The following is a 12,068-nucleotide window of genomic DNA, read 5'->3' as shown; positions in this document are numbered from 1 at the left end:
CAGGGGCTTTATGACGAAGTCACCAGCATTTATGGCTCTTGGAAAGCTGACATATAAAAAAGAAGTTATAGGCCAGGTGTGGTGGCTCTCACCTGTAATCCCAGCACTTTGGGAGGTCAAGACTGGGTGTGATGGCTCACACCTATAATCCTACCACTCTGGGTAGGAGGCTGGAGTAGGTGGATTGTCTGAGCTGAGGAGTTCAAGATCAGACTGACCAACAGCAAGACCATATCTCTAAAAAATAGCTGGGCATCAGCTACTTGTAAGGCTGAGGCAGGAGAATCGCTGAAGCCCAAGAGTCTGAGGCTGCTGTGAGTTGTGATGCCATGGCACTCTACCCAGGGTGACAGCTTGAGACTCTTATCTCAAAAAAATAAAAAATAGCTGGACATTGTGGCAGGCACCTGTAGTCCCAGCTACTTGGGAGGCTGAGGTAAGAGGATGGCTTAAGCCCAGGAATTTGAGGTTGCTATGAGCTAAGATGATCTCACAACATCTACCCAGGGTGACAGAGTGAGACTCTATCTCAAAAAAGCAAAAAAGAAAAAATGATGAACCAAAATAATAAAGTTCCTAACCATGCATTGGAACCCTCAAGGGCTTGTGAAAACAGGAGGCTGCCCCCCTCCCTAGGTGCTGATATGGAAGGGGGGCATGGGCCTGCATTTCCAACAAGCTGCCTGGGTGTGACCTCTCTCACTCTGGAGCTCGCCAAGGTCTCAAACTAGGCTTCATGTCTGATTCACTTGGGGACAACCAGATCTACCTCCAGGGACCCTAATCAGCTCCCTTCAGTCCCCTTCACTACAGAACACAAAGGAGGTGTCCTGCCACATCCAACAACTGCTCTTGCTGCCTATAAGGCCCAAATGTCCATATGCAAGAAAAGAGACTCTGGCCACACCAGTGGTCTATGCTTGGCTATATTAAGAGCACACAGCTTTATTCAGCGATAATGGCAGTATTTCACAAGAATGAGCTGCACGATGGTGTGAATGTTGCTTTCAGCACAAAGTCTGGGAGCGAATAGTTACAGCAACAGAGCCCTGACCCCATGGTCCTGCCCTTCCCTCCCTGGGGCACTTGGATGTGTGTACCGGGCCTCAACCTGGCCCCTTTGGTGCTGTCACCTGCCCTCTCCATGGCGTTTGCCTCTACCAGGCCACTGGGCTGTGGGGAGGGCTCAGGCCAGGTCCCCTGGTCAGGGCTGTCATCCCATTTCTTCTTTCCCCAAGCCACCTGGGGAGCAGCTGGGTGGCAAGAACTTCCCCCGACACAGGGACCCAAATCTCCAGTGGGTCCCGACTCCACCTCTTCTTTGGCCGCAAGGCGTTTTCCTCAGTGAAAGTTTACCAAGAGGGTTTCAGAGTTCTGCCCCCTCTGTCCCCTGCAAGTAGGCAGGGGACAGGGTAGCCTTACAATGAAAGTAGGAGCTGCAGGAAAACACACAAAGGGAAGGCCAGGCCCAGGACCTGTTGGGGCTGAGTGGAGAAGGTTGGATTTGATTTTTGTCCTAATTCAGGGTGCATCCCAGCAACTGACTTAACAGATAGCAGAGCAAACTGTCTGAGATGCCCATGTGACACTTGTGTATCCCTGTGTGTCTGTGTACACACTCATCTATGATCATGCCCATCTGTGCATGTGACCCTCCACTATGTATCCATAATCATGGATGGCCTTCTTCCAACTCTCTGGCATAGGCAGGGCTGCCCAGCGGAGGGAATTGCAAACCCCCAACAGATAGCAGACATGCCAGTATGAGGAGAAAGGGTGAAGACCAGCCAGGCCCACCTTGGAGAGAACAGGGAATAAGCCTGGTGTCACAGTCCTGCTCAGAGTCTCTTTAAGGATGGAGGGTAGGGTAAGAGTGACTGAGAGGTGCTTACTTCAGTGGCTGGACTATACAGATGGGCAAATGGCTGTGGGCATGACACAGAGGGGCTTGTGACACTGGCTGGACTATACAGGTGGCCAACCAACCAGGTCAATAACCCCTCACACATGAATCCTTCCTGGTCAGAGGTGCACCCACCCTGCCCAAAGCTCTAAGTAGGCAATCACTTAACACTGATATGGGGAATGGAGTGCTCACACAGTATAAGTTTTAACAGATTTGTAGAGGGGCGGGAGCAGCCCGTGGTTTTCGCGGACAATTTCCAGGTACTCAGATGGAGTCTCCAGCAAGAAGGGCCCACAGCACATCTGGCAGCAGCACCTGACCCCAGAGGGTGGCTCCGGGTTCTTGTCAGACATGGGGGAAAAGTCAAAATCAGCCACCTATGGTGAACAAAACCCCAAGGGTCAATCACCCACCCACCAGGAGCCCCATCAGGTGGCCTTATGAGCTGATCAGCTTCCAGGCAGCACCGTGTACAGTAACATCCTTCTGGCACCACATGTATGCCAAGGACCATCACAGGAGATAAATCATGCAGAATACCAACTTAATAATTTCTCCTGCTCTATGGATGCCTCTTGGGCACATCATACCAAGCCCCAAGGTCTTGCTCTAACATCAGGATCCCCTCCAGGCATCCTGGCCTGGCTCCCAAACCCTCTCCAAAGACCCTCCCTAGGCAGGGCCCAGTGGTCCAGCCCCCACTTTTCTGAGCACCCACCTCCACCATGTCCTTCTGCTGAGTTGCATTCCGCAGGGTCATGTACATGATGAAGGCCAGCATCACAGTGATAAGTGTGGCACATGGGAAGGCAAAGACAGCGGGCTGGATGCCTAGGAGTGAGAGAAGTGAAGTCACCAGACCAGGTAGCTAGCTGGTGCTGAAACACTGGTTCTTTGGAGGCAAACATAATGGGGGAGAGAAGAGTCAACCCTAACCCCCACCAGTGATTTTTTTCTTATGCATATGCATCCCAACTAGACAACCCCAATGGACAAGTCCAGGTCTTCACACACACACGCACACACGCGTACGCACGCACACACAAAGCAGGATAAGGGCTTCTTTAAAATACATTCGTAAGGGGTGGTGCCTGTGGCTCAAAGGAGTAGGGCATCGGCCCTGTATGCCAGAGGTGGCGGGTTCAAATCCAGCCCTGGCCAAAAACTGCAAAAAATAAAAAAAAAAAAATACAATCCGTAAGTTACTTGATAGTAACTTCCAAGAGGGGCAGCTAAATTTCCCACCCCTTGAGTGTGGCTGGACTCAGTGTCCACATCCTATACCAGATGACAGGAGCAATGGTGCATGACTCCCAAATCCAAGTCATGAATGCCATAAAAGACATCATAGTTTCCTCCTCGCTTTCTTAGGTAATGTGCTGTGGGGAAGGGAAGCCATGTTGTGAGGACATCCAAGTAGTGCTGTGACTGCAACTACAGCTTCCTGACCTTTGGCAACTCCAGGTTCACTCACTGAGCCTATTGCTAGGAAGAGGCATGGTGTAGTAGAAAGAGCTCATTGTTTGCAGCTGGGCAATTCTGGGTTCAAGTCTTGGCTCTGTCCTGACTACCTAAAGCTAATGCTGACCTGCGAGGCTGCCATGAAGATGTGATGAGGAGGGGCATGGATGTTCCCGGCATGTGGCAGGTGATCAGGAAGTGTGGGTTTCCTCTCACACTTCCCTCACCGTCTGCCATCAAGATCTATTTCCTAAGAAAAGGTAATGCTGATTGCCAGTACTGCTGTCTTTTCTGCAGAATTCAGAAGGATCTCTGGCACTCAGTGCCCAGGGGGTGCTGAGAACTCAAGGCCCCCAATGATGTACACAAGATCAGCCACGGCCCAGAGTGGAGCATGGTGGACTGGGGAGACTACAGGGGATAGTGGCAGCATCAGATGCACCTACTGGAACAGCCTCAAGAACAAGTGCAGCTGGCAGGGCTTGGCATGAGTGAAGGAGCACATTCCTAACCCAGGGAACAGCATGAGACCAGGAGCCTGAAAGTTGGGTTTGGACTCAGGCTGACATTTAGTCTTGTTGCCTTGCTGTGCCTTAGGTTCCCCTCATATAGCATAAAAGATGGGGCCAAGTCAGGCATCTGAAAGACCACTCCTTAAGATCCTGGGATCCCACTTTCTCCTCTGTGTAAGGAAGCACCTTTCTGGGTTCCTGCAGTCCCTCAAGGAAATGAAGTAGATCCTAATGCTGTCATTCGCTAATCCTGTGACTGTAAGCCAGTGGCCACGCCTGATGATAGTCTAGGGAGAAGGGTTGGTTCCTTATTACTGACTCAATCTGTACTTCAGACTTTCAGAGCAGCTCCTTCTCCTTGGAACACTCACCAAAGTTCTGTGAGTTGGACAGAATTACTGTTAGGAATGCTGGTTTGAGTGGTAGCAACCACTAGGATGGAAGTGAAGGAAGTGAGGCAGTGGGGATGGAGTGGAGGGAACACTGCAATCATGGTGGCTCATTTTGTGATGGGGACATGGGTGGTCTCGGGAATATGTGGGAAGCTACACTAACAGCAATGGTGTTGTCCACAGGGTTGGCACGGGGGGGGGGGGGCATGGGCTTATAAGAATGGTGGGGGCAGGAGTCACAGAGGTGATGGGGTAGGAATGCTGGCTGAGTTCTTAGTAGTGACAATGACGATGCTGGAAGAGTTGTTAGCACAGTGCACAGTCATGATGGCAGCTGAGTTGGTTGTTATGTTAGTGGTGCTGGTGTTGATGGTGGTCTTGGTGAAGCTGATGGATGGTGGTTCTGGGGTTGGCAGAGCTGGTTGGTGGTATTAGCAGTTTGCCTACAGCAGTGGTGGCAGTTGCTGGAGGCAGTAGGGTTACTGATGGTGCTGATGCTAGGGGGTTTGGGTGCCAAGGACCTTGGTAGGGTTGGCCGGTAGGAGTGTACCGGTGGCAGTGATGGGGTGAATAGTTTTGTGCTGCCCATGTGGCATGGGAGCAGAAGGTGAGGTGTCACTTACTGGAGGGCCACACTTGGATCCTGTGGTATTGATGTGCCTTGCTGATGACATTCTCCGCCCGGATGCTAAAGCAGTAGTCCCCTGGATCCCTGAAGATGTGGGTCAGGTTGTAAGCTGTACTGGCCACAGACACGGGATGGCATTCCCCTTCCTCCAGCGGGAGGCACTCAGGCTTGAGACGCCAGCACACAGTCAGAGGCGGGCTGTAGGAAAATGGGAATAGTTTTTCAGAAATGGCTCAGCAAAGAGTGTGAGGACCAAGGCCAAGAAAGGCTGATGGGCACAAGCATCAGTGTCCTTTCCATAATAGGACACCAAGATGTCACATATTCCAGAGCAGGGAACACAATGGTGCAGAAGAGAGGGCCCCTGACCACAGGTGGATCTCAAGCTAGGAGACAGAGACACACACAGACTACTACCCCAGGGCAGAATGAGTGCTCTGATGGCGCATGCCATGTGCTAGGGAAACATGGGGGAATAATGAGCACGTTCTTCATGAGGAAATCAGAGAAGACTTCCTGGAGGAGGTGACATTTGAGCAGGCTTTGAAAGGATAAGTAGGCCTTTGATAAGTGAGAACGGGTGAGGGTATTCTGGGCTATCTGCATGCCACAGGCATGAGCTCAAAAGTCAGAAAATGCAGGCCCATCAGAACCCCAGGTCCTGAGTAGCTATCCACTCCCGCCACCTTAAAGATCAAGGCTGCTGCCCTAATGCCTTCCCACTTTCCATATGCGAAGCTCCTGCCTCTAAAGCCCCATAAAAGCTTTAGAAACTACCTCCAAGCCCTAAGTTAGCTCATCGTCCTCTTTCCTGAACCTCCTTTGCTCACTTTCTGTCTGGCCCATATCCCTCGGATATGTCCCAGTGTGAGGATGAGAGTCCTTTGAAGCCTGGACCCTGGCCACTGACCTCTGTAGCTTTATCCATCTCTGTGGCCCCATGGGGGTTGGAGATGACCTTGTGGGGAGGACACACCCAGCATCTCCGAGTCTCCACTGAACATTCAGCCTCATGCCCTTCTTACCAAGAGCCTGCACCATACCCCCCCCCCCAGCAGGGGTGCTGATTAGAATCCCTTGGGATTATCTGCTTCTGTTTCTTGTGGGGTGACCCTCACACCCTCTACTGTACACAGAGGAGCAGTGAATAGTTCTGCCTTATCTCTCAGGCTTCTAGAATGGTGCCTGTCCAAAGAAGACTCTCAGCCAACTTCTGCTAGCTGGTCCCAGCTCCCCTACACAGGCCAGAGGACTCTCAGGAGGCAGGCATTTCAGGGGGCTTTGGAGGACAAGAATGTTTGAACATGTGAGAGGAGTGAAAGGGAACTCGGAGGAGGAACTGTGCAGACAAAGGCTACAGGGCTAGAAAACTAGCCCAAGTCACCCATGGGGGCTCCTTACAGTGGGGAGCCTCCAAACCTTTGCTGTAGACAGACCATCCTCCCTCCCTGGCACTTGGAAAATAGGGCTATGTCCACACTCACCCCATGACACAGCCTCAGAACACACCCTTGCTTGGGGCCCATGAGGGGGTGCAACAGGCGGGAGAGCACCTTTCAGAGCATGTAAGCAGGGCCCACAGGCTCCTACAGTGTACTCTGAGGTTCACTCACCTCCCCAAGAAGTTCAAGGTCACTGTCATCTTTTGGAAGGTCTGAATTAGGGTAGGCCCCAAAACTTGGATGCCTCGAAGAGTTTCTGTAAGGCAGGAAGAGCCCCATTAGACCTTGTGTCTGAAAACTACTGTCACAGGCTCCCAGGGTCCACGGGCTGTGTGACTACCACCCTGTCCTCTGTCTTTCTCCCAAGGGAGGGTTGCAGGTCTGTCCAGGGCACCTCGAGGTCCTGCCTCCGCTGTTCAGCAGCAGGTGCTAGAGCTGGCTTAGAGGGAGGAAATTGGAGAAGAAAGGCAAAGGGCACCTGTCCCACCCCCTCCCACAGAACCATTATCTGTGCTACTGAGGAAAAATACCACCCCGATAGCATGAACCAAGAAATCTTCCACAGCTGCCCAGGCATTCCTTCTTGGCAAAGGTAGGGAGAGACAGGTTTGGGTACATCCTCCCTGTGTAGTAGACATACGCCATCTACCAATGGGGAACACAACCAGCAAGACAGGCCAATTTGTGGCAGACAACTGGTCACAGGCTTAGGCTTTGGGAACAGGTAGGCTTGGACTCAAATGCCACTCTGCCATTGAGTGGCCATGTGACCATGTCTGTGGTCTTTGATGCCCTCTTTGAAGCAGGGATAATGACAGAGACTGCTCAGAAGACAGGATGGGCCTCTAGCCTGAGCCACTCTGCTCTGTGCAGCCAGTGACCCCACTCTGGAAGGAGCAGTGTTGGAGCTCCCCATGGGGCCCGATGCTTAGCTTTTGTGAGCCCAGCTGGAGACTCACCCTGAAGCTTTAGCGAGGCAGAGAAGTCACCCGTCTTCTGCAAGACACCCTTTGCAGAGCCTGGCTCTGCCTGCTCCCACTCAGCCACCACTTTGAGCTTCACAGTGAAGGTTCCAATGATGGAATAGTTATAATAGACCATGGAGTCTTCAGTCACCATCTGGGTCCTGTGAAGGGACAGGGAAGAGAAAAACAGATGTCAGAAGGTTGTTTCCCCTTCTCGTAACTCAGAAATGATTCACGTGCCTTGTTAGAATCAGGGATGGCTGTACAGTGACACTCCCAGCTGCCAATGAGCACTCCTGTCATTGCAGCAGAGCCCCTAGAGCCAACTGGAACTTGAGATCAGCAGAGCTGTTTCCCAGATAGAAACTGAGGCCCAGGAGAATAGGAAAGGACCCACATCCTTTCCTCTTCTCTCAGTGAGGGACTCTGATGTGGACGAGAGGTTCTGTGCCCTCCAAGAGGCAGCTATAATACCTATCAGTCTCATGTTGCACAGAGGCAGCTGGCAGGGTTCTCAGCTCTGCAGACTGTCAGAATCAGGCATGGCTTTGATGTACCAACCTCCAGATGCCTTCACCAATGCTAGCAAATGGGAAGCTTGGGTCCCACCAGGCCCCATCACCTCTAGAGAACTTGCCAGACGCCTACACTGTGTTTAAGTTGCTGCTCGCTGGCTTTTTGCTTCTAAGTTATAGGTAGGAGAACTCCCAGCAATGGGCTCTCTCCATCACCCCACCTCCCAGCCAAGAATCTGGGAGATGCCTTGTATTATAGACAATGTTCAGATACAACAGAAATAGTAAATAAGTCCTTGACTTGGAAGGAAATGCCCCTAATAAGCATGGAGACAGTTCCCTCCATCTGTTTAAGACAGATGATCCAGATATTCTTTATTATGATAAAAGCCATACGCACACACACACGTACACACGGCATAAAAAAATGTATACGCATTTTAAGAAAGGAAAAAAGTGTATTAAATTTGTAATAATATATGCCCATAACAGAAGATGAATACAAATCACATTTGAGCATCTCTTACAATTGCAGAAGTCAAACAAAATGTGGGTATTACAAATTTAATACACTTTTTTCCTTAGTATGCTTTTTTCCTTTCTTAAAATGTGTATACATTTTCTGGCACCCTCTGTGTGTGGGTGCATCTCTGTGTGTACAAAATTTAATTGGATGAACTTTACCATCTCTATCACATTCCAAAAATCATGCAGTTATTCCTGTTGAAACTTTTCTTGGGTTTGTGTTAAACTTACAGAATAACTGGGGTTGGGGAGGGATGCATATCTCATAAGCAGGACATGGAGTACATATTCATTTCCTCAGATCTTTTTTTTTTTTTTGGTGACAGACTCTCACTCTGTTGCCCAGGCTGGAGCACTGTGGCATCAGCCTAGCCCATAGCAACCTCCAGTTCTTGGGTCTCAGGCTCCCAAATAGCTGGGACTACTGGCAGGAGCCACCATGCCTGACTAATTTTTCTATTTTTAGTAGAGATGGGATCTCACTCTTACTCGGGGCTGGTGTCAAACTCCTGAGCTCAAGCGAGCCTCCTGCCTCAGCCTCCCAGAGTACTAGGATTACAGGGCTGAGCCACTGTGCCTGGCCCATTTCCTCAAATCTTGGATACTGTTCAGTAGCTATGTAGTTTTCTTCACATGAGATCTTGACCATTTCCAGGTTAATCATGTTCTCATGTTAATTTTATAAACTAGTTTTCTTATTTTTAGAAGGAATCCCCTCTTTATCTTCCAACATGTTATTGCTAGTATATAAGAAAGCTATTGATACTTTCCACTAGTTTCCCCCACTGCTTCTCTAGATCTATGTTTTCCAATATAGAGATAGCTACTGGACACATGTGGCTGGGTTTTTTGAAACTAAAAATAGGTAAAATTTAAAATTTATTTCTCAGTCTTATTAGCCAAAATGCAAAGGCTCAATAGCTCAATGGTAGAGGAACAGAGTCACCCAAATTTCCACTGGACAGTGAGAGCTATTTCTTCAAGTAGGTAATATAAGTTTCTTCAACTAAATAATCTTTTCTGCAAATTGTCTGCTTTGTAATATTTATATCTCATTTATCTTTTTGACTTTGTGAATAACTTAGAACTTCTAGGATAATGTTCGAGGATGGAAATAAAGAGTATACTTGTCTTCTTTTATTTTCTTAATTTTTTTTTGTGAGGGAGCATCCTTGTCTCATTCCTGCATGTAGGGCTGGGCTCCCCCCAGCACTTCAATGGAATGATTCCCCAAAAGTGTTTGACCACAGGTCCTTTTTCTCATTGAGGGCTATGGAATCCACACTTTACATTTCACCACTTGGTATGATGTTAGTTGTTGATTCCACCAACTTCTTTTTCTAGTTTACTGAGAATTACATTGAACACCCATTTCTGCTGATTCTAACACTTTGTTGGGGATCTAGAGAGATGATCCTATCATCTTTCTTCTTTAACTTATTAAAATGATGAACCAGGTGGATTTCTTTCTGGTTGGAAATCTCACCCGCGGGTGGAATAAAGCCATTTTAATTGTACAAACTGGGCCTCTGTTTTCCTTTCATCTTGTACCTCAGAATAATCTTTCATCTTTGGCTGCATAGCCTTTCATGTGGTGCCGAACCCAGGATGGGGAGAAGCCCCTTTGGGGGGGGCGGCTAAGTATACCTCACTGGATGCAGCTAAATAGACCCTTCTGGGTCTATTCTGGAGAAATGAAAAGAAAATGGGTGAAATGAAAGAAAACAGGAAACCTCTCTGACCCTGCCTAAACTTCATCCATCTAATGGTGAGCATTTTCCGTCTAGAATTCCTTTTTTTTTTTTTTTTTTGGCCGAGGCAGGGTTTGAACCTACCACCCTGGGTATATGGGGCCAGTGCCCTACTCCTTTGAGTCACAGGTGCCACCCTAGAACTCCTTTCTAAACTTTCTTTAACTTGTCTTCCCATCATCTACTCTTAACTTCCTCTTTCCCTCTCCTTCCATCTCTGGATCTCTTACTTCCTTCTCCTCCATTTTTTTTTTCCTGCTGGTTTCACACGTGGAGGGCTTGCTTCCCTGATCTCAGCCCCAGCCACCCCAGCAAGCCAGGCTCACCCGTCTGTCCAATGCCTCGTGTTTGGGGATGCCCTCTTATAGACCTGGGCTCTGCTGGTTCCCCAGCTTCACCCCTTTGGTGCCCTACTGTGGACCTAGACCCCTCCAGCTGATTAAGGTCAGGTGCAGAGGCTAGGCCCTCTTTTGACCAAAGTTGTACAGGGAAAGTCCAGGTAATCTCCCAATGCCAGCCTCAATGAGCCAGGCTCATCCATTGCCATACTGTGGGCTGGACCATTTTCGGTAGTTCTGTGAGCCAGGATCACCTGTCCAGCCTGGATCACCACCTTTTTTGGCCGATCTGACTTTCTTCTTCCTCCTCCTACATTCTCCTTTTAATCGCATGTCTTTTCCTATCTCCAGTTTTCAATATGGGCACTGTTCAGTCACAGATTTCCCCTCGCTCACCACTAAGCTGCCTTTTACCTCCTGAATAATGGATTCCCCCTTCTTTACTTCTAAACTGTCTTTTGACTAATCTCAAACCTCTAAAGCTCTGACCTCAAACCAAAACATCTCATTTTTTTCTATAATACTGCTTGGCTTGTATACAAGCTTGACAGTGGCTTGCAGTGGCCTCACCATGGCACCTTCGATCTCTCAATTCTCACTGACCTCAATAAGTACTGTCAATAATTAGGCAAATGTTAAGAGATCCCTTATATCCAGGCATTTCTCATACTCTAAAACATTCCTTCCCAGTGTTCATCCTGTGAACTCTCTCAGATTGTCCTGGCACGGGTAACACCAGCTTCTCCTGACACCATTCCATAGCCCCTACTGCTACTCTCCAACTCCCCCTCCTACAATCCCTCTATTCTTTAGATCAGAACACCTGGGAAGTTTCTCTGTGTGGGATACCTCTCTTCATCTATAACCTCCTATCAGCCACCCATTTTCATTGCCTTCCAATCCCCACGTCCATATCTTTCCCTTAAATAATACCCCATCCCCCCTCTCTCCACTGCCTTTCACCCACCATCTGCCACAGGTGGTAGAAAAAAAAGTGGTGGCATTTCCTCCAGGGCCCTCAGACCTCCCAGCAAGATCTCATTGATCTAGCCTTCAAGGTGTGGCAGTACCTCTCAGAGCTCCAATATTGGCTTCTGCCATTAAGCAAAACCTGGCTATTTCTTAAAACTCAGAAAGGCATTCTGAAAAAAAAAAAAAAAAAAACTCTTCCTTGATATCATACTTTAAGCACAGCAAACGAGGCTTCTTGGCAAAGCAATGCCCCAAATCCAACCCCCTCCAAAACCATGTCCAGCCCGCAGAGGTCTGGCTGCCCAGGTCTTTCTGAAGATCCAGAGCAGACATTCTCAGAACATGGCTGAAGTTCCCTCCTGAGCCTAGCTGCAAGACTGATGACCCACCCCCCACCCACCCCTGGGAAAATCAGTATACCTCCTGGATGCTGTCCTGGAAAACTGAACTCTAGGCATTTTTACTTATAGAAGGTAAGCCAATCTTTTCTCTTTTCTAACACACATGGGAGCAACTTCATCCACTCTGCCACCTTGTAAAAAATCCTCTAAAAATGGCCAGGGATCTTGATAATGGGTATTTATGTCCTCTCAGGATTGCTGGAGGCCCTGGCACCTCCAACTGGTTCCTGCCTCTCACTGTCCATCTTCCTCTTTGGTTA

General features: G+C 49.0%; 1 protein-coding gene across 4 annotated transcripts in view; it reads right to left on the bottom strand.

Annotated features, from left to right (window-relative positions):
* Positions 1 to 1,835: 1,835 nt before the first annotated feature.
* TMEM130 (transmembrane protein 130) overlaps positions 1,836 to 12,068 on the bottom strand; it is a 26,913-nt gene continuing 16,680 nt past the window's right edge. For 2 of the 4 annotated variants that reach the window (XM_003798889.2, XM_012810777.1), the window contains 5 exons: positions 7,301 to 7,467; positions 6,513 to 6,597; positions 4,895 to 5,097; positions 2,625 to 2,737; positions 2,095 to 2,247 (listed from right to left, as the gene is read on the bottom strand). In XM_003798889.2, coding sequence (XP_003798937.1) covers positions 2,095 to 2,247; positions 2,625 to 2,737; positions 4,895 to 5,097; positions 6,513 to 6,597; positions 7,301 to 7,467 — 721 coding nt within the window. Of the gene's footprint in view, positions 2,284 to 2,624; positions 2,738 to 4,894; positions 5,098 to 6,512; positions 6,598 to 7,300; positions 7,468 to 12,068 lie in introns of all 4 variants that reach the window. The other 2 variants (XM_012810776.2, XM_012810775.1) reach the window with 2 other exon arrangements.

Source organism: Otolemur garnettii, unplaced genomic scaffold (assembly GCF_000181295.1).
Source record: "Otolemur garnettii isolate 467f Iridium unplaced genomic scaffold, OtoGar3 scaffold00142, whole genome shotgun sequence".
NCBI lineage: Eukaryota > Metazoa > Chordata > Mammalia > Primates > Galagidae > Otolemur > Otolemur garnettii.
Note: the sequence above shows the minus strand (reverse complement) of the source record. Positions and strands in the feature narration are given on the sequence as shown.